This window comes from Hemitrygon akajei, chromosome 16, assembly GCF_048418815.1.
Source record: "Hemitrygon akajei chromosome 16, sHemAka1.3, whole genome shotgun sequence".
Classification (NCBI taxonomy): domain Eukaryota; kingdom Metazoa; phylum Chordata; class Chondrichthyes; order Myliobatiformes; family Dasyatidae; genus Hemitrygon; species Hemitrygon akajei.
In genome coordinates, this window is record NC_133139.1 from 42,976,383 (window position 1) to 42,999,150 (window position 22,768).

The window sequence follows — 22,768 nt, forward strand, 5'->3', positions numbered from 1 at the left end:
CATGGGCTTGTGCTTGGCTCAATGATCCCCTCCCTGAGCAGCCGCTATTGATGCACCATCAATAACTCACGCCGAGACTTAGGTAGTGAGATATCGGCTTTTATTGACTGAAGAACAACACTACATCCTGGGGAAAATGAGGGAGAGCAGCAGGCCACAGTCGCCTTTATACAGGGGTCTGTGGGAGGAGCCACAGGGGTAGTCAGCAGGGTCTTGGGAGGAGCCACAGGAGCAGTCAGACAGGTACATCTAGTTCACCACAGGAGGTCAAAGTTAGTTACAGATCACCAGACACTTGAACAAGCGTGGATAATTTCACTCTCCAGAACTCTGAATAGACTCGACAAATTTAGGTTCTCAGTAATGTTTGTTTATTTTAAAAATTTTGTTTTGCACATTTTGTCTTCTTTCGCACATTTGTTGTTTTCCTGCAAGAAAACGAATTTCAGGGTTGTATGTGGTGATATATGTGAACTTTGATAATAAATTTACTTTCGCACGGAGGCACAAGAGAGTGTGCATGCAGGTTTCTGCATTTACTGTGTCTGTGATCATTTCTGATTTTCGCGAAAAGCAGCATAGAAACGTAATCGTTTTAAAAACTAAGTAAATTGAATACTTTCTGCCAAGATAAAATTTCCAGATAGTGCGAACTGTCGCCAGTACCTCTTGAAACAGATCGCTACAAAAACGAAGGAGGTCCAGGGTTGTGACCCACACTTGCTCCCAGCACCAAGCGAGCAAAGGGACGCTGCTGTCGTTCTCTCCTGCTATTGGCTGCTTCCTCGCTCGGTAGCCACGTTCCCTTTCAAAGAGTTTCCGGGTTCGGGATGACTTCAACCTTGGTCGGATTCTGCAGTAAACGCGAATAAATAAGCCGAGAGGTAAGAACAGTAGTAAAAAAAAAGTGGTTGCGTAGCTAAAGTCTTCCAAGAAAGTTCACTCGCTGATAGTTTTGTTAATCGGCCATCAATTGTTCAGACTGTAATGGAGCTGCATTGACACTGGGCATAAAGCGGGCGAAAAGTTTCTTGACTAAGAGACTAGGCACCCTCAGGCGTGGCACTCACCTCTTGATACTTGAAATGACACGTATTAGAAAAAGATCTGGTGACAAAGTTCACTTGTTCAGACTCAAGAGTTAACGGGGTGTCCGGGGGGAAAGATAAAGATAGCTAAATGTTGCAGTGAATTTTGTTGAAATACTGTGACAGAGCAGTTGTGAGGATAGTAGACTAGGATTATGAAGGACTTTAAAGTGATGTGTAACAGTGAGCTTGGATGGATCATTGCTTGGTGTACCAGGAATACACAGTGATTGGACAAGAAAGTTAAAACATTGCAGATGCTGGAAATATGAAACAAACACAGAAAATGCAGGAAAGACAGTATCAAACAACACCCATGGGAGGAGATTTTAGTTAATGTTTCAATCAAGGCACCTGCTTGTGATGACAGGTCCTAAGCCAGAAATGTTACTTGCCTGGTCTGATGGGTGTTACCAGCATTTTCTGCTGTTGACTGTGATTTTGATGACCATTGTTGGCAGAATTTCAGTTGGTGACGAAAGGAGCGAGATATATCAGCTAGTTGAGTGGTGTCACGTTAACGGCCTTGCACTGAATGTCAGCAAAACCAAAAAACCTCAGAAAGGGTATGACAAGGGAACACAAACCAATACTCATAGAGGGATCAGAAATGGAGAGAGTGAGCAGTTTCAAGTTCCTGGGTGTCAATATCATTGAGGACCTAACCTGGTCCCAACATATTGATATAACTATAAAGTAGGCAAGACAGCGACTATATTTCATTTAGAGTTTGAAGAGATTTGGTTTGACAACTGAAATACTCGAAAACTTTTACAAGTGTACCATGGAGAGCATTCTGACTGGTTGCATCACCATCTGGAATTGGGGGGGTGGGGGGTGGTGTGGTGAGACTACTGCACCACTAAAGTAAGTTGCAGGAACTTTAAAATTAGCTCCATCATGGGTATTAGCCTTCGCAGAATCAAACATCTTCAAAGAGTGGTGCCTTAGGAAGTTGGCATCTATTATTAAGGATAATGCCCTCTTCTCATTGCTGCCATCGATAAAGGAGGTACAGAAGCCTGAAGGCTCACTCTCAGCAATTCAGGAACAGCATCTTCCCCGCTGACATCCAATTTCCAAATGGATATTGAACCCATAAACACTACCTCACTACCTTTTGTTATTTCTGGTGTTTTTTTTGCACTACTTAATGTATTTTAACTTAACTCTTACATACAGGTATTTGATATACATATCTGTTTTTTTCTCTATATCTATGTATCATGTATTTCATTGTACTACTGCCATAAAGTTAACAAATTTCATGACATATGCCAGTGATATTAAACCTGATTCAGATTGGGCATGTGGATGACTGTAAATCTCTGAGGGAAGTACAAGGTTCCAGCACCTCATGTTGGAAAGGGGGTGAACGGACAAGTGTTTCAATGAAACATGAAAATGACAAAAGGAGCAGAAGTTATGGAAGTAATAGTATAGAGAGATGAAGGAAGATCTGTTAGGTTCAGTGTTAATGTCTTTTCAGTGGAGAAAGCTGCTGTTTAGTTTCTGGCGCAAAGAAATGAAGAGCCACCTGCAATCCTATCGTCTGCTTGTTCCCAGAATCTTTCAAGCTTGTTTTTCATGTCAATTTTGTGAATCGTTCACTCCACCATACTTTGATGCAGTATGTTGATAGTAATCTGCTGTGTCTCTATTTAAAATACCTCTTTATCTCACTTTCGTCTTTTGATAAAATCTTAAAACCGCGTCCTTTGCTTACTGAGTTTCCTGAGGCAGTAGGAGTTTCTCCATGTACATTCTGTCAAAATCCCTCACAATTTTAAAGGTTAGAAATGGCAGTTAATAATGCAGCAAGTTCACAAGTGACTGAAAGGTGTAGATAGGGTCGCAGTTACAGAAGCACTGGGTGTTGCATCTAACTAAGACTTAACTGACTAAATATGTGGTGTGTGACTCACCTCCTGATACTTGTAATCTTCCCACAATCTCTAGGTAGAGGTCTGGTGTGTGACAGAATATAATCAGCCTGAATGAGTGGAGCTGCCACAACATTCAAGAGGCTTGGTACCATCCAAAACAAACAGCTTACTTGATTGGTTGTCCTATCCAACATTCATAGTAGTGTGTCATGAGTGCACTATATATCATCTGAAAAATGCCAGACCCACTCCGACAACATATCCCAAACCTGCAACTTCTAGCGCCAAGGTCAGTCAGTAGACCCAAAGGAATACCATTTCAAGCCGTTTGTTCTTTAAGTTGTGAGTTGGATATAAATCAACACTCCCTCATGAGTACTGGGTCCACCTCCTGGAATCCTTTTCCAAATAGCACTGTGGGAATACCTTCACCAAAAGGATTGCTGTTGTTCACGAAGACAGAATATCACCATCTCCTCAAGGGCTGCAGGGATGGGGAAATAAATGGTGGTCACATCCCATAAATGATTTAAAAACCACCTTAGATGCAAACTGTGTAGCTATTAATGGAGAAGTGGCTTAATGGAGAGAGGAGACCTTCAAAGGAAGTAGGAGTGGGAATAAGCAACATCCAGGTCATTTTGCAGTCTTTGATGTTTTGAGAAATTTCTGTGTAAAGTTTATTGACAGTGATTTGTAGAGACAGAGGTCAAGAAAGTGAAGACAAAAGAGAATGCAGATGATGGGATCTGGAGTAATTACCGATCTGCTGGTAGAGTTCAGTGGGTCAACCTGCTGAGTTCCTTCAGCAGATTGTTTGTTGCTTCAGAAATGGAAGAGTGAGAAGTAGACTATATGAGGAGAGGGTTGTGTGTTAAATGAACAGCAAGTGATAAATACATTGAGGTCAAATGAGGAGTATTTCAAAGGTTTTAGTATTAGATTGAGATTAATTCATTTATCACATGTACATGGAAACCTCCAGTGAAATGCCCCATTTGTGTTCACAACCAAGAAAACCTAAGGATGTGCTGGAAGTATCTCATAAGTGTTGCCACACAATCCAGTACCACATAGAGTAGCGTGCAAAAGTCTTAGGCACCCGAGATTTTTTATATGGTTTCCGATGGTATGGCCTCCATCAGAGGCCTCATCTCACTCAACATCATCTGGGATTACCTGGAGAGACAGAAGCAAGCAAGACAGCCAGAGTCTTCAGAAGAACTGTGGCAAGTTCTCCATGATGCTTGGAACAACTTCCCAGCTGATTTTCTTATAAAACTGCACGACAGTCTACCTAAGAGGATTGATGCAGTTTTAAAGGCAAAGGGTGATCACACCATATATGAATTTGGTTTAGTTTTTTTGTTACTGTTTACAGCTCTTTATAGTGATTTTTTTTCATATTCAGAAACTTCTGGTTTCATTATTTTTGAAAGCATTTTCATTAGGCACATATATAAAAAAGTAATTGTTTATATGCGTCTAAGACTTCTGCACAGTACCGTAGCATACCCGCAGTGTTTCGCAGAACAGCAAAAACAACAGGACATTAGCAAAGCAAGTTCCTTTCCTCCCTCTGTCCATTGCACCCACCCACCCGCTCACACACAGACAGGCTTCTAACCTCCGGTTGCTGGCCCAGACTCACAGACATTGGGCCTCCAACTTCCATAAATGCCAACCATTGGACCTTGACATCTAGACTTGCCGACTTTGGTCTTTGACCTTCGGTATTGATCCCAGGACTCACCAGCTATGGGACTTTGGTCTCCAGACCCCACATGGACCTCTAATCTCGGGAATCCTTGATCTGGGGATTCACTGGCCCTCATGTCTACTGCCTGCATGGACCACTAATCCTGGAGCTTGCTGATCTGGGGGGACTTGCTGACACGGAGGCCACCACCCCTCTTCTGCCTTGGTTATTGATCATGGGGATCATCTACTCTGACCACTGGCTCCTGCTCCTGACTTCTAACTCCCTGAGCTGCCCCTAAAAAGCAGCTAACTCTGAGGCACAGCCTTGATGGACATTGCTGCTCTGTGCCATCTTGACCAGATGGTTCTAGGATTTCAATGCAGAAATAAGTAGGATTAAAAGAAATTATTGAAGAAAAGAATGTGCTTAGTGACTCAGGATAAATTTAGGAACTTTTGGAGTTACTAGTCCCTAAAGATCATTTCAAAGAAAATCTCCCAATATAATTTTAAGGAGTCTACAAAATAATATTTTCATTTTACTTGTGTGTGTATCTATTAGTACTTTTAAGTGTTGATTTAAATATACAAGTTGGAGGTAGATAGGTTTTTGAAAAATCAGGGCTATAGGGAGTTGCACAGAAGAGGAGTCCTGGCTAGCATAATTAGCCATGCTCATACTGAAAGGCGGGGTAGGTTTGAAAGCCTGCTAATCTCCTGCTCCTACTTTTCTTGTGTTCTTGTGGAATTTTCTTTAGAAGCCACATGCAGCAGTAATGTGGTTTCAAACCTCACAGGTGGACAGGTCCAACTCAAGAAACAAACACATTAGCTTCATCAGCTGCTCGTGAGCTATGTGCGACTGGACTAATTGAAAGGACAGCACTGCGGAATTGACTGTTTCAGAACAAGTTAGAATAGCCAAGCAGCAAATGGAAGTACTTTTCTTTGTGAAATGTAGGGAAAACTGGGGCAGCTGTTACTATCCCCTTCTAAAGTCATTTGGCTCAAAGCTGTGAATTCTTAATCCAGTGATACAGATTCATGATGTCAAACTGATGATGTCACATCATCAGCCTTGAACACTCTTCCATTCTCTTTAGGTTTACATTTTCCTGCCTACTCACGGTACATTAAAAAGTAAATTAAGCTCAGTAAATCTGTACAACTGTCTTGCCTTGCCCTGTTCAATCTTGGAAGTAGCTTGTTTAAATAAAGATCACAAACAAGAGAGATTCTGCAGATGCTGGAAATCCGAGCAACGTACACAAAATGCTGGAGAATCTCAGCCGGCCAGGCAGCATCAATGGAAAAAGCATGTTTCAGCCCAAAATGTTGACTCTGCTGTTTTCCATAGATGCTGCCTGGCCGGCTGAGTTCCTCCAGTGTTCTGTGTGTGTTGTTTAAATAAAGAACACACTTGTGTATCGTGTTTCAGTGTAACCAAGCAAAAGCCGCATTGCTTGTAAGCCAGTGTAGTTAGGGTGTCGATACAGTCATAAATAATGGGGCTTAGGTGTATTTGAGAGAAGCAGGGTTTACTTTTTGTTTGTTGGAGCATGTTGAGCTTCGTACAGAGTTCATGGCGAGGATGGAGAATGTGATTATCAGGTACTAAGGAAGTGTTTATGTTTAACAATCACATCCTTGCATTGTTGATGTTCCCATGTTGCCTGACAAAATCAGCTTCCATTGCCTTGATTGGAAAGTGCTTGCTTGGTTGATTTTGTTTTAGCCGGTGTGACTTCATCAAGGTGTGACACCAAGTGGTGTGCAGCATTCTTACCCAAACCCAGTAACTTTAGTACAAATCAAATCTTTGATCCATTGCTGCTGTTAACCTGTTTTATTGCATCTTCGGCCCAGGAAAGAAGTCTGCTAGAACATCTTTCTTCTTGGATTCTCTCAGGCAATCAAAGACAGATCCTTCACAGTTCATCCAACAAGAAGGAACAAATATAGGTTAAGACTGTTTTTAAACCAACAATGCAAAAAGATTGCTTTAACTTTCCCTGGAGAGTAAACGTCATACAGCTACAAAGAGTATTTATTCTGCTTTAGTGCACCATAGTTTACCGGTAGGTTATTGAGAGATCCTGATAAATTAATCTTCCTTTCAGATAGAATTACACAGAATGAATGTTCAAAGGATATCGATTGTCCCTTAAGCATGGCAAGAGTTACTGTGAAATAAAGGACTTTTATCATCCAACATCAAGGAAGTTCACTTTGATTCTCTGAAAACCACATGCCTCTAGTGCCGATTATGAAACGATAGCATTTGATTTGCTCAATTCTCAGGCTGTCCTTCAAAATCAAATCAAAGTGTTTATATTTATGATTTCAAGATACTATTAGACTTTGAGAAATAGGAACCATGCCGAATATACCAAAAAACCCAGGCTGATTGGACCGATACCAATTGTGATGGGATCACTTCAACCTTGTTCCACGTAGTTTGTTTAGGCTCGGGCTTCTATTTCTGGGAGGTTTGCAATGAAGTGGAGCGAGAGCAGATTCATACCACAGGTGTTGGATGAGCCACGTCCTCAGTAAATTAATGATACATCATGGAGAAGTTGTCCTTTGAAGCAAGAGCCAGCACATTGTTGAGAGTGTGAGTGGTAGTTCCTCTCCAGAACAACCCTTGGAGTGGGTACAATCAGTGACATGCCACTTACCCTGCAGACAGTTGGATCAATTAAACAGCAGCCCTTCCGTCTTTCATAGGCAAGTGAGAAAGAACATTTCTCAGACTGCTGAGTACTTCCACACTTCTAGCATTCCCCGTTTTTACTTCAGATTTCCGGAATTATTTAGTGTAACTTCTTGACTGATAATTTGGTGATGCTGAAGTCTATGTGGAAGGATTGACTGGAGTTTGTTGTCGACCAAAGGTGGAGGGTTACCTGATGCAGTCCATTAGTTGTATGAAGGAAGCTGATGGAGTTGTTATAGACACCACATTCCCACTCAAAGGAATGTCCAAACTGAGAATCGAGAGCAGCCAATTAATGGACATAGGCACAGTGATGTGTCTTTTGTCCCAGTGACCATTGATCATCAGTGTGCACAATGTGGTTGTCCATCGTGTCTGACGATGACAGGAAACCTGTGCGGGAGAGTGGAAAAGTCGTTGCACTGGGGCAATTCCATTCTCTCAACCTTGGAAGTCCAGGTCCAGTGGTTTGAACAAGCGTCACAAACCGGCATCTTTCTTGATTGCAGTGGATGGCCATGATGTCTTCTGTGGCTTGTCATGCCCTTCGCTCTCCATGAAGCGTTGCCGAGCTGCCTTCCCGGCCATTGGATCTCACTGTAGATCTCATCTGCCCAGTCCGCCGGAGCTGACTTTTCCTGATAGGACGGTCTTGTTCCTATCTCGCCGGGGGCCACACTCACCTGGTTTAGCCCCCTTGTTGAAGCTGTGTACCAGGGTGTGGCCATTACTTGGAGCCACAGGTGAGAGCTGAAGGTCTGGTGGGGACCAAAGGAGAGTGAGCTGGCCCAGACTGGGTACAACAAGCCCCTTCACGAGAGGTAGTGCCCCTCCCTGGACACCCCATCCACCCTTATCAATTTATACATTAATTCCTTTTTTTTAAATCTCCCCCACCAGGGGCAATTTACAGTGGCCTAATAGCCTATCAAGCTGCACGTCTTTGGGATGTGGGAGGAATCTGGAGGAAACCCAGGTGGCTGTGAGAACAGACCACCTGAAACCAGGACTGAACCCGGGTCTCTAGCACTGTGAGGCCTGCTAATTACCAATCAATCCAAGCAGAAATTCAGGAGAAAGTTCAGTCTGGTGGGAAGTGGTTAGAATGTGGAACTGGCTGTGATATGGAGAAGTTGAGACAGGCCGCATCAGTTTCAGTGGAAGTGAGACAGGAAGGGAACATGACAGTCAACACCAGTCCACCTCAGGGACGCATGCTTAGCCCACTGCTCTGCTCTCTCTACACGCATGACTGTGTGATTAGATAGATAGATAGATAGATAGATAGATAGATACTTTATTCATCCCCATGGGGAAATTCAACTTTTTTTCCAATGTCCCATACACTTGTTGTAGCAAAACTAATTACATACAATACTTAACTCAGTAAAAAATATGATATGCGTCTAAATCACTATCTCAAAAAGCATTAATAATAGCTTTTAAAAAGTTCTTAAGTCCTTTAAGCAGATTAAGCAGAGCTGAAGTGCCACTTAAAAATTCACAGATGAAGCTATTGTAGTGATGGCGATGATGAGGAGTGCAGGAGTGAAATAGATCGGCTGGCTGAGTGGTGTTGCAACGACAATCTCACATTCAAAGTAAGCAAGGAATTGGTTGTGGACTTCAAATAGGGGAAGTTGGGTGAACACACGCCGGTCTGCATTGCGGTGTCAGTGGTGTAAAGGGTCAGCAGCTTTATGTTCCAGGGAGACAACATCTCCAAGGATCTGTCCTGGGGCCCAACACGTTGATGCAGTCACAAAGAAGGTATGCCAGTGCCTCTTTATATCATTACGAGTTTGTGGAGGTTCTGTATGTCACCAAAGAGTCTTGCAAACTTCTAGTAAGTACGGTAAAGAGCATTCTGACTGGTTACGTCACAGCTCGGACCCACTGGAATCAATGAGGGATGCTCAACAGCTGCAGCAAGGCTTGAATGCTATCACCTTCGATGAAGTAAAACAAGCGACATATGTGACAACAAGGTTTCGCTCCCAGATGAGCTCAATCTCTTTTATGCTCAACAAAACATAAACTCCCACAGTCCCGGACAGCCCTGTGATTTTAGTCTCTGAGGCGGACGTGAGAGCATCTGTCAGGTGGGCGAACCTACGGAAAGCATCTGGCCCAGTCAAGTTACCTGGCCAAGAACTGAAGACCTGTGCCGATCAACAGGCTGAAGTGTTCACTGATATCTTTAACCACCCACTTCAGCAGTCTGGGGTACCCATCTGCTTCAAGCAGGTTTCAATGATACCGGTGCCCAAGAAGAGGGGATAACCTACCTCAAAGATTATTGTCCAGTAGCACTTACGTCCACTGTGATGAAGTGCTTTGAGATGTTAGGGGTGAAAGTGAACTCCTATCTAAGGAATGACCTGGATTGTTTCCAGTTTGCCTATCATCACATGTCAACAGCAGATACTATCTCATTGGCTCTTCACTCAGCCCTGGATCACATGGATAATAATGATGGATACATCAGGATGCTCTTCATTTTCTACAGCTCTGCATTCAGTACTATCATCCCCTCAAAACTAAAGACTTAGGCATCAATGCCTCTTTGTACAACTGGATTCTCAATTTCCTCACTTGTGGACCCCAGTTAGTTCAGATTGGTAACAATACCTCCTCCACAATCTCCATTAGCATAGGTGCTCCACAAGGCTGTGTGCTTGGCTCCCATTCTACTCACTTTATATGTCTGTGAGACTTATCACAGCTCTATTGCCATTTTTAAGTTTGCTGACAACACCACTGAGTGATGCCACAACAGCAACCGCTCTCTCAATGTCAGCAAGATTTAGGAGATGATTATTGACTTCAGGAGGAGGAAATCGGAAAAACGAAAGTGCCTTTAAAAGAAAGCATGGCAGCGCTTCTACATTCTTAGAAGTTTGTGAAGATTCAGCATGTAATCTAAAACTTAGTCAAACTTCTGTGCATGTACAGTATATTGACTTGTTGCATCACAGCCTGGTATGAAAACACTGATGTTCCGGAACAGAAAAGCCTCCAAAATTTAGTAGATACAGACTAGTTCATCACGGGTAAGGTTCGCCCCACCATTGAGCATATATACAAGGAGCAGTGTCACAGGAAAGCAGCATCTGTCATCAATGGCCCTCCCCCTCCACCATCCAGGCCACACTCGCTTTTCGCTGCTGCCATCAGGAAGGAGGTACAGGAGCCTTAGGATCCACATCACCAGGTTTAGGAACAGTTATCAACTATCAGGCTGTTGAACCAGAGAATATAACTTCACTCAAGTTTACTCACATCAACACCGAACTCTTCCCACAACCTATGGAATCATTTTCAAGGTCTCTACATCTTATGTTCTCAATATCTAATGCTTATTTATCTATTATTATTATTTCTTTAAATATTTGCACAGTTTGTTGTCTTTTGCTTGTGTTGTTTGTCCGTCTTGTTTGCAGTTTTAATTCTATTGTGTTTTTTGTATCTACTGCGAATGGCCACAAGAAATGAATCTCACGGTTGTACCTGGTCACATATGTACTTTGATAATAAATTTACTTTGAACTTTGGCCTGGTATGGAAGTTCCAATGCGCAGGATTGCAATTTGTAGCAGAAGGTTGTTTCAACCAGTCCATCACGGGCACAGCCCTCTCCATCATCAAGGTTATCCTCAAGAGTCTCAAAATGGCGGATCCAACATTAAGCATCCTCATTATCTGAAGAATGCCCTTTCCTTTTTACTAAGTCAGGCTGGAGGTATAGGAACACACACAAAATGCTGGAGGAACTCAGCAGGCCAGCCAGCATCTATGGAAAAGAGTAAATAGTCGATGTTTTGGGTCAAGGGTCTTGGCCCAAAATGCAACTGTTTCCATAGATGCTCTCTGGCTGCTGAGATCATCCAGAATTTTGTGTGGTTGCTTTAGATTTCCAGCATCTGTAGATTTTCGCAAGGAGGTATAGGAGCCTGAAGACCCACACTCAATGATTCAGGAGCAGCTTCTTCCCCTCTGCCATCAGATTTCTAAATGGTCCATGATCTCATTATTCTTTATTTCCACTGTGTACTTATTTTGTAATTTATAATACTTTTATGTCTTTGCACCATACCTCTGCCACGGAACAACAAATTTTCATCATATAAAGTGATGACAATAAATCTGACTGTGAAAAGTTTAGAAGTTCAAAGTACATATGTGTCACCATTAACAAACCTGAGATTCATTTTCTTGTGGGCATACTCAACAAATCCGGATAATGCTAATCATAACAGAATCACTGAAAGACTGAACCAACTTGGGTGCTCAACCAGTGTGCAGAATGCACCAAAACAGTTCAAGTACAAAAAGAAAGAGATAACAGTAACAAACAAATAAACAATAAATATTGAAATCAACAGTCCTTCAGAGAGTCCTTTTGCTATGGGAACATTTCAATGATAGGACAAGTGAAGTTAGTCCCTTTGTTTCAAGAGCCTGATGGTTGAGGGGTAGTTACTGTTCCTGAACATGGTGGTGTGAGGCCTGAGGCTCTTGTACCACCTTCCTGATGGCAGCAATGAAAAGAGAGCATGACCTGGTGAGGGGATCTTTCCTGCAAAGGCATTTCATGCAAATGTGCTCAGTGGTGGGGAGGGCTTTTCCCGTGATGGACTGGGAGGTATCAGATGAATTGGGATGGATTCCTCTTAAACACAGACACTGCTGGTTTGCAAACATGAGGAAATCTGCAGATGTTGGCAATCTGAAGCAACACATACAAAATGCTGGAGGAACTCGGGCAGCATCTATGGAAAAGAGTAAACAGTCAATGTTTCAGGCACAGATGATCTGTTTCTGCTCTGTAAGTTCTTTGTAAAGCTTTGATCGGATCGGATGGAGAATGAAATGGTGATGATTTTGGTCTTCTGCCATAAATTGCATCTTCACCACAATTCCTTTGCTACTCTTCTGTTTCTGCCTTCACATTGCTGTTTGTTCTGATGCTTTGTCCCAGAGGTCTTGGTGGGTAATTTTGGACCGCAGTTGTGTACAGAGCGTAGAAATGTGAAATACACAGAGGCCCCATCAACATTATGTCTCTACTTGCTTTCTTCTCCAGCAATTCAAAACAAACCACCCTACCGTGCTCATCTGCCAGCTCTCTATTTGTTTGTTTCGATAACTTATTCATTTTTCTCTTGAAAAATGCTTTCTCAACTACTTCCAGTGGAAAAGCATTAGATGCTTCAATAGGCCAGTTTAAATTAAACTCTCTCTTCACTCTCTGTGACAAGTTTAAATTAATAACTTGACGCTGATTGCCCAGATAAGGGATTTATTTTCCCTGCTCACTCAATTAAAACTTTTTAAAAAACCAAAGGATTTGATTAAGTCCAAATTAGGGAAGGAAACAATTTCATTTTTCATTGCCAACTTTATGAATGCTGGTTATATACGCACTTTACAACCAATTAATTATTCTGTGTTTGCCATGGTATAAAGGTTGCAAATAAGTTAAATGTTTCATATAGAGCAAGATCTAATAGGCAACCACAGGTAAGTGACCGCATGATGTATTTCAGTGATGTTAAGGAATAAATGTTGGCCAGGACTTTGCAATTGTAAGCAGAGAGAAAATCCTTCTGGTCCAGTGGACAGAAGTTCCAGAATTCTTCCCTCATGGTGTTATATTCTGTACTGATGTCATGAATATATACTGGAAAAGCTGTAAGGTTATACCATTCTTCAATTTTGAATTTCCAAATCATTGAAGAACTATTAAGCAACTTATTATTAAGGGACAGTTAGAAACATGAGGACTTAGGAGCAGGAGCCTCGCTTCCTTCTTGAAGCGTGGAGGGACATTTACAATTTTCTATTCCTCTGGAATTGTTCCAGAATCTAGTGTTTCTTGAAAGATCATTACCATCGCCTCCACAATCTCTTCAGCTACCTCTTTCAGAATCCTGGCTGTAGTCCATCTCGTCCAGGTGACTCACCTACCTTCAGAATTTTCAGCTTCTCAAGACCCTTTCGCCTTAGTAATTGCAGCTACACTCTCATTTGCCCCTTGACACTCGAATTCCAGTCCACAATGAAAATTGATGCAAAATACTTATTATCTTAATATATCATTTCTTTGTTCCCAATTCCTACCACATCAATGTCATTTTCCAGCCATCAGATATCTACACTCACCTCTATTTTACTCTTTATATATCTTAAAAATCTATTGATGTCCTCTTTAATGTTATTGGCTAGCTTACCTTAATATTTCATCTTTTCTCTCATTGATTTTTAGTTGTCTTCTGTTGGATTTTAAAACCTTTCGAATCCTCTAACTTAGAGCTATTTTTGCTGTGCTTTATGCCATCTCTTTTCAGTCCATCAGTTTCAGATGATTTATCTACCTCCAGACCTTTCAGCTCCCCAAGCACCTTATTAATAATAGCGACTACACTGACTTCTGCCTCCTGACTCTCAAATTTCTGGCTTGATGTTGGTGTTTTCCGCAGTGAAGACTGAGACTCAGTTCATCCACCAATTCTTTGTTCCCCATTATTCCCCAGTGTCATTTTCCAGTAATCCAATATCCACTTTCCATAAGACATAGGGGCAGAATTAGGCCATTTGGCCCATCAAGTCTGCTTTGCCACTCGATCATGGCTGTCTTTTTTTTCCCTTCTCAAGCCCAATTCCCAGCCTTCTCCCCATAACCTTTGATGCTGTCCAATCAAGAACCTGTCAATCTTTGCCTTAAATATACCCAACAGAACCACCTTAGTCCTAAACTCAAAGTACACTGCAGATGCTGGAGTCAAAGCAACACGTACAACATGCTGGAGGAACTCAGCAGGTCGGGCAGCATCCGTGGAAATGAGCAGTCAACGTTTCGGGCCGAGACCCTTCATCAGGACTGAAGAGAGAGGGGCCATAAAGAAGGTGGGGGGAGGGTGGGAAGGAGAAGGCTGGTAGGTGCCAGGTGAAAAACCAGTAAGAGGAAAGATCAAGGGGTAGGGGAGGGGGAGCAGGGAGGGGATAGGCAGGAAAGGTGAAGAAGGAAAGTAAGGAGAAAGCACTATGGGTAGTAGAAGGAAGCAGAATCATGAGAGGGGTGAAAGGCAGCTGGAGGAGGAGGCAGAGTGAAACTGGAATGGGGGAAGGGAATTACTGGAAGTTGGAGAATTCGATGTTCATACCAAGGGGCTGGAGACTACCCAGACGGTATATGAGGTGTTACTCCTCCAACCTGAGTTTGGCCTCATCATGGCAGTAGAGGAGGCCATGTATGGACATATCCGAATGGGAATGTGAAACAGAGTTGAAGTGGGTGGCAACCAGGAGATCCTGTCTGTTGTGACAGACAGAGCGGAGGTGCTCGACGAAGCGGTCCCCCAATCTGTGTCGGGTCTCGCCGATGTAGAGGAGGCTGCACCGGGAGCACCAGATGCAATAGATTACCCCAACAGACTCACAAGTGAAGTGTTGCCTCACCTGGAAGGACTGCTGGGGGCCCTGAATGGTGGTAAGAGAGGAGGTGTAGGGACAGGTGTAGCATTTACGCTTGCAGGGATAAGTGCCAGATGGGAGATCTGTGGGGAGGGACTTGTGGACCAGGGAGTGGCGGAGGGAACAATCCCTGCAGAAAGCAGAGAAGATTAGAGAGGGAAAGATGTGTTTAGTGGTGGGGTCCTATTGAAGGTGGCGGAAGTTGTGGAGGATAATGTGCTGGATCCGGAGGCTGGTGGGGTGGTAGGTGAGGACAAGGGAAACATGGTCCCTGTTGTGGTGACAGGAGGATGGGGTGTGGGCCGAAGTTCGGGAAATGGAGGAGTCCTGCTGCCCACCAGCAGTCTTTTCTATATTCAGCTGTGATCTTCTCCTTTCAGTCACAACTCAGTGACATCCCCAGTGTCATACCTGCCAATTTCTAACTGCACTATAATATAGTCCACCTTATTTTTGCCTACTGCATGAATTCAAATTTAACACCTTCTGTCCTGTGTTCACCACCCTTTTCAATTTTGTCTCCATGTTGCCTGAAGTTAAACTCTTATCCCATTCTGAACTTTTTGGCTTATTCTTTATTTTGGAGGCTTCCGTAACCTCTCCTGAATTGTCCTTCCCTTTTACGTTTTCCATGCATTTCCAAGCTGTTGAACCCAGCCCAATATTTATCTACAGCCCTAGTTATGCAATTGGCCAAGACCCTCCCTGGTCCCAGCATGGTTCAAGTGTAGCCTGTTCCATTGGAACAGCTTGCACTCTACTGGTGCCAATGTCCTTCTCCCACAGCAATATTTTTATCCAGAGCTTAATGCACATGTTTTCCTGGCAATGTACAGCGGTGCAAGACAGGTCTGAGAAAGGCCGTGGCTGTCTGTTTGAATACTACAATGGACTTTGTGCCAACACAAACATAGGCTTCATTCAATGAGTTGCGACCTAACCCTCTATACTTGGCTTTGCCCTATATTATCTGATTAACCTCTGTTAACCAAATGATGTAATCATCCAATTTGATACCATTTATGGACAAGCTTTCCAAAGTTCACTGCCACTTAATGCATGAAAGATATTCTGGGTGTCACTCTCGAATGATCTGGTTCTAATTCTTGTTCTCCTTGATTCTCAATTTCCATTCCAGCAGAAACAATTTTATCTCTATTTACCCTCTACACCCCCAATGATGCTTAGACATTGTGTCTATAAGCTTTGACAAGAAGCAGGTGGAAGTAGAGGTGATTGTTGTACTAGACGTTGGGAAAGGCTTTTCATTGCAAGACAATTTGCAATTCTTTGCCAACATGTAAGACCATTCTTTGGTTATGAACACCCAATTCATGGACACATCCTACCTTCAAATAAGCCTCCATAATATTATTCAGTTCAAAAGTCTGGTGTGGACACTTAGGTTTGTTCCTACAATCGGCATAACTTCTTTACCTGCTCTCTCCTCTTTTAGTAGTTGTTCTTTCTTATGTCATGTTTTTTTGATACCATGCTTTACAATACCATGAATGATAGTTCCCATATCGAGTAATTCTTGTGTGTTTTCTGACTTAAGGATAAAATCAACTTATGGATGTCTGTAAAAATGGAAACTTTCTTGTTACCTTCTTGTTAACTTAGATGTGACGTTGAAGTCTGAAGAACCCCAACGTATGAAGAACCAGAGAAATCAGAAAGCCCCAAGTGTGAATGTTAGATTCTTAACTCAGCTGACTTCATCCAGAAGTGGTTGTCGACACTGAGATAAATTTTCCTGGTCTCAATAACTGATGTTTCTTGTAACAATATGCAAACGTGGACAATGCTGTGTGAAGGGAGGATAATTCCGTTCCCCAAGGTTCTTGATGGACAACTGATACTCATTGGTTAGGCTAACAATTCGATTGTAGCTGGTCATTGGGCCCATACATTCAGGGGAACCATACCACAGTTTGAACAAATAACCTGGAAAGGTAAAGAAGCTAAACAATTAGAGGAACAAAACAGCAGAACGACGGATGAATTCAGTGGTTCATGCAGCATCTGTGGGTCAAAAAGGGTAAGATGATCTGTTGGGTTGAGACCTTCTTTGCACCAGATCGGATTTGGTCCATGCAATGCGGTGTCCTCTACCTTGTTGGAACCAAGTATAGACTGTTTTGCAGAGCACCTACTCTCTACCTACAACAGGCTTCTCAAACTTCAGTCACGTACAATTTTGACTCGTCTTCCAACTCCTTAACCGACCTATCTGTTCTTGGATTTTTCCATTGCTCTGGAGAGGCCAAACACAAATTAGAACAACAATGTCTTGTATCCTGCTTGGGTAATTTGGTATTAACCTTGAATTTTCCAATTTTAGGCAACCCACTGCTCCTGTACTCTCCTCCCACTCACACTCATCCATCCACCTAGTTTTCTTCTCCCTTCATTGCTTTGTTCACGTCTCTCCCTCCCGCCCACCCCCACACCATTTGCCTATCAGCCCCTCTGCATCAGCTTGCATTTCCGATCTATCAGCCTCTATCTCAACCCATCTCTTACTGCTATGTATAGCAATCTTTCCTCATGCCTCTTGGTCCTGATGCAAGGTCTCAATCCAAATATCGACTTACACCTTTTTGCCTCCACAGATCCAGCCTGACCCACTGAGTTCTTCCAGCGATCTGATTTTTGTTCCCGCGGCTGCCGTCTCTTTTTGTCCTCATGCCATGTAAACATATTTAGGACTGATCTCGAAAGTCCTGTGACCAACCAAATAAACTTATCCCCGATTTTTTTCCCAGGTTGAAGCGATGGAATTCAGAAAACTCTCTGGGCCTTCCTGAAGAACACAGGATGCAAGCAGGATTTGCAGGCTGGAAAACATTTAACTGTTGTTATGTGGCCTCCCATTTTTCACAACTTGAGTGGTGATGCCAAAATACAACAACTCATGGTGCTTCTTTTCTGTACTGAGTAGGAGAGAACATGGCAAAGCATTGTGATCCTGCCCCATCTCTTGATGACGTCTTTAACATTTTGTCCCGACTTCCAGAGGAGAGACTGCTCAGCCTGTGGTACAAGTTTAATCCCGACAACTCAAACACGTTCAAGGAGCATTGTCTCCTCTATAGCATCATTTCGTTTACCCTGAGAAAGAACGAGGAGGCTGAAAAAGCAGTGAAGTCTGTGTTAAACGAGAGATCAACAGACAGATCTGCATTGTACATTTACAACAGAATTCAAGGTTTGGTTGATGCTCCAGATGGAGAGAAGAAACCGCCGCTGAGTGCAGATCTTTCTGCGGAAGACAGAAGTTTTCTTGCAAACCTGGCTTTGATGTTTGTCACGATTGAGGAGGAAAAGCTATGCAGTCCCTCTGTCAGGAATCGAGCGTGTCAGGCTGCTGTCAATGCTTTTAAGTCCAATAGGCAGGACTGCAGCCTCGAACTTCAGGAACTTGTTGAAAAATTTAGGTCACGTTTTGGCTTTCTGGATTTTGAAGATGAGGCTGAAACTGTTGGAATATCTGCACTTAAGTCGATTCAAGAGCATAACCACAGCAAAGTAACAACTATGGCATTCAAAACTCGTCCAGTAACTATCCCGAGTCAAGCAACAGTTAATGTATACAGTACTTCAGAAATGACACTACCAAGCCATTTTGAAATTAGTGCTTCTCCAACAGCATCATTCACTACTGAGGTCCATCCAAATGATTTAGAATCATCAGTAGCAATTCCTGATCCCTGTACTATTAGTTCTGACAATATTATCACTGTGGGCTCAAATAATGATAATATTCCATCTTCTGACAATTGTTTCAGAAAGGGGGAGGTGGCCCACAGCATTGGGGGCCAGCAACCAGATGAACAGGACCCTGTCTCACTTGGTTCAGCAGAAATTTCATCAGGAGATAAAGTGAATGAAGTGGGTCCATCTGAATGTACTGGTATAAATTGCAGTGACCAGATAGTCACTTCCAAGTTCAAAATGTCACAGGTCTGGAACAAAGAAACTGGAAATAGTACCAATTCTCAGGAAATGGCCAAATCAAAACCAAACGGCCAGTCCAATGTTTCTGATGACCCTTCTGATAAATCTTGTCCTTCTGGAGAGCCTTCCGAGGCAATGGCGGAGAGCTTCAAGGACGCATTCTACCCTTTCGTTATCTTGCATGTCCCGGAGGATGCTGAAATTGCAGAACATGTGCGGGATAGACTGGAATCTTTGGGGGTAAAAGGCACAACAATTGACGATATCTCTGTCCCAGGACAGTCCCAAATAAAGTGCATTGAAGATGCAGTTAACAACTCTGCCTTCACAATCCTTCTGCTCACCAAGAATTTCAATACACAGTGGGCTGACTATGAGACCAACGTTACTCTAATGGATTCGATCAATAACGAACACAAGTACAACACAGTTGTTCCACTGCTACCGAAGAGGAACCCATTACCACAAGACAAGATTCCTTTCGCACTTAGTGCCACTGTGAGTTTGAAAGAGAATTCTAGGCACTTTGAAAAGCAGGTGAAAAAGATTTTTGCAAAAGAAGCACTTGACAGTCACAGAAGAGGCTGGCTTCAACGACAAAAACAAAAGGAGATTAAATCAAAAACCAATCAAATTAAAAAAGACATTCAGGTGGCCCAGGAAACACGATCAAATCAAATGAAATATATGAATTTGTACAGTCAACTGCTTGAAATGCAGAAAAATTGTCAGTTAGTCGCGCCAATATCTCAACCCCAACCAGGGATTATCCAAGATCAGCCCTTGTTAAATCTGCGTCTGTACCCCAACATCCCAACACCACTGCCTTTCTTTAATCCCGTCTCACCAATGTCAGAGATCCAGCCCTGCAGCAACCCAACTATACCATCACCCTATCTGTCTTCCACCCCTAGCAATAGCCAAAGAGGTCAGAATGTAAGTCTGGATACTCCAGGTCAAGGTACAAACATAATCCAGATTCACCATGCAAGAAACGTCCAGATAGGAGACTGCAACCAGATGACAGTAACAGAATGCACAGCGATCAGCGAAAACAGTGACGACGAGGAAGAGGAGGAAGAGGATGGTAACCACAGCAGACATGTTTAAGTCTTACTTTTGTTAAAGACATTTTCTTCAAATAATGTACAAAAGTATAGGTTTTCTTTATTCATGGTGAATGATATACAGGACACTGAAATATTTTGTTTTGCCTGAAGTTTGTATTATTTTTCTTCCATAGAATGTCAAACCATTCCAGATCTGTGTTTTATATCTGTTGCACAGATAAAGCCCCAAGTCACAGTGAGCCTTTGGCAGAAATGCCACAGTTTGCCTCAGCTGAAGAGGGGCAGAAGCAGACCCTGCTCCTGAATGTCACCCATTCACTCTTGTTCATCAGGGAAGACTGAAACGTGGCAGGCAGCAATGCCAAGCAGGAAACATCTTCTTGTAAATCTCGTTGGTGTAAAGCTGCTTCTTTCTGTAGTCAGATGCTCATTATTCCAATATAACTCGGAGTCCTGCCATGTGCAGAAGTTCGCTGATGACACGGCCATAGTGGGGTGTGTCAGGAATGGACAGGAGGAAGAGTATAGGAAACTGATACAGGACTTTGTGATATGGTGCAACTCAAACTACCTGCGTCTCAATATCACCAAGACCAAGGAGATGGTGGTGGACTTTAGGAGATCTAGGCCTCATATGGAGCCAGTGATCATTAACGGAGAATGTGTGGAGCAGGTTAAGACCTACAAGTATCTGGGAGTGCAGTTAGACGAGAAGCTAGACTGGACTGCCAACACAGATGCCTTGTGCAGGAAGGCACAGAGTCGACTGTACTTCCTTAGAAGGTTGGCGTCATTCAATGTTTGTAGTGAGATGCTGAAGATGTTCTATAGGTCAGTTGTGGAGAGCGCCCTCTTCTTTGTGGTGGCGTGTTGGGGAGGCAGCATTAAGGAGGGACGCCTCACGTCTTAATAAGCTGGTAAGGAAGGCGGGCTCTGTCGTGGGCAAAGTACTGGAGAGTATAACATCGGTAGCAGAGCGAAGGGCGCTAAGTAGGCTACGGTCAATCATGGAAAACCCTGAACATCCTCTGCATAGCACCATCCAGAGAAAGAGAAGCAGCTTCAGCGGCAGGTTGCTATCGATGCAATGCTCCTCAGACAGGATGAAGAGATCATTACTCCCCAATGCCATTCGGCTTTACAATTCAACCACCAGGGGCAAGATATGTTAAAGTGCCGGGGTTAGGACTGAGCTTAAGTTACCATATAACCATATAACAATCACAGCACGGAAACAGGCCATTCTGGCCCTCCTAGTCCGTGCCGAACTCTTAATCTCACCTAGTCACACCTACCCGCACTCAGCCCATAACCCTCCACTCCTTTCCTGTCCATATACCTATCCAATTTTACCTTAAATGACACAACTGAACCATTCATTACCATTCAATGTATTTTAGTAAACTATTTAAGAACTTTTAAAAAGCTATTAATGTTTTTTGAGAGGGTGATTTTAGATGCATATCATATTTATACTGAGTTAAGTATTGTATGTAATTAGTTTTGCTACAATAAGTGTATGGGACACTGGAAAAGATGTTGAATTTCCCCATGGGGATGAATAAAGTATCTATCTATCTATCTATTTAAGCTCACATGAGCTTAATGGTATTTGCTTTAAACCAAGCAACAATAACACAGATGCACAGAAGGACAGGGTAAAGTGAAGTTATATTTTAAGATTTTTAATTTAAGATGTAATCTGTACTTATTTTTGATTTGGTTCCAAAGGAATTCTAGCAAATAAAAATAGACAATAGGTGCAGAAGTAAAATGAATCCGTGTTCTTTATTACTCATTGACCTGTATCTTGGGCGACAAATTTCTTAAGTTAACACACTCCACGACACATGCCAGTGATAATAAAACTGATTTTGATTCTGATTCTGAAATCTGCCTTTTACACTTTAACACGGTTGATGTTCTGTACTCACTACAATCTTGAATGGAAGGAAAATAAGAGAAAGAAGTTCAATGTGATCAGGGAAGAGAGGGCATAAACTGGGGCACAAGGAGGTGACAATAAGAGATCTGTGGGAGAAGAATGAATGGGGATTGAACCGGGGTACAGATAGTTTTGAGGTTCTGTACACTGACTCCCACAGCCCAGCAGATTATACTTGTTCTCATTTATTTATTATTATAACCCCGCCCCATCCCCAACCACCATCCACTTCTCCTAGGCTCTCCATTTGTGGGGTGCCTTCCATTCAGAAAATAAATCTTTCCAAAAAAAAAAGGTCATTTTTAATTATCCTCTTACCCACCAGCCCTCACTCCATTCCTTCCCCCACCTTCCCAGTCTAGAACCAAAACATGGACTGTCCATTTTCCTCCATAGCTGATCCCCGACCTGCTGAGTTCCACCAGCTCCTTTGTGCATTGTTTTAGTTTTAATAATATTTGAAGAGGTCCTTGAGTGTCAGCCTAGGTTTTGACACCATCTGTCCGCGCCCAGCCCCTGACTCTTGTGGTTTCTGGGATCAGCAGAATCTCTTGCTTCACTTTCTCCATAGCTTTGCCTTTACTTGCCACAATAATTACCTTACAGTTTCTACCTTGTGGCCGAACATTACCCAGTCTGAACCATGTTTCCAGCATTTCCTGCTTAAGGAAGCAATAGATGCAGCGTGTTAGAACCAGAGCAGATGAGAGACTGAAGGAGAGGAAAAAAATAGGAGAACGGATTTGAGGGACTAGAGGGAATAGTGGAGGCATGTAAAGAGAATCTGGGGGAGGGAGAGGGTGAGACTGAATTCTGATAGTTATTTTCATCATTTTGTTTCTGTACTGGTTTCATTTTAGGACTATTGCAGCTTTAATTTGATTTTAGGAATTAGATATTTAAAATAATTTGCACCATCTTTA

The 22,768-nt window shown here is 42.7% G+C and overlaps 1 protein-coding gene across 1 annotated transcript; it reads left to right on the forward strand.

The window, feature by feature from the left end:
* The first annotated feature begins 811 nt into the window (after positions 1-811).
* On the forward strand, positions 812-21,674 carry ticam1 (TIR domain containing adaptor molecule 1). Its single transcript, XM_073068773.1, has 2 exons — positions 812-884; positions 17,639-21,674. Exon 2 carries the CDS (start codon positions 17,823-17,825, stop codon positions 19,938-19,940), a length of 2,118 nt encoding a protein of 705 aa, XP_072924874.1. The 5' UTR covers positions 812-884; positions 17,639-17,822; the 3' UTR covers positions 19,941-21,674.
* Positions 21,675-22,768: the final 1,094 nt, after the last annotated feature.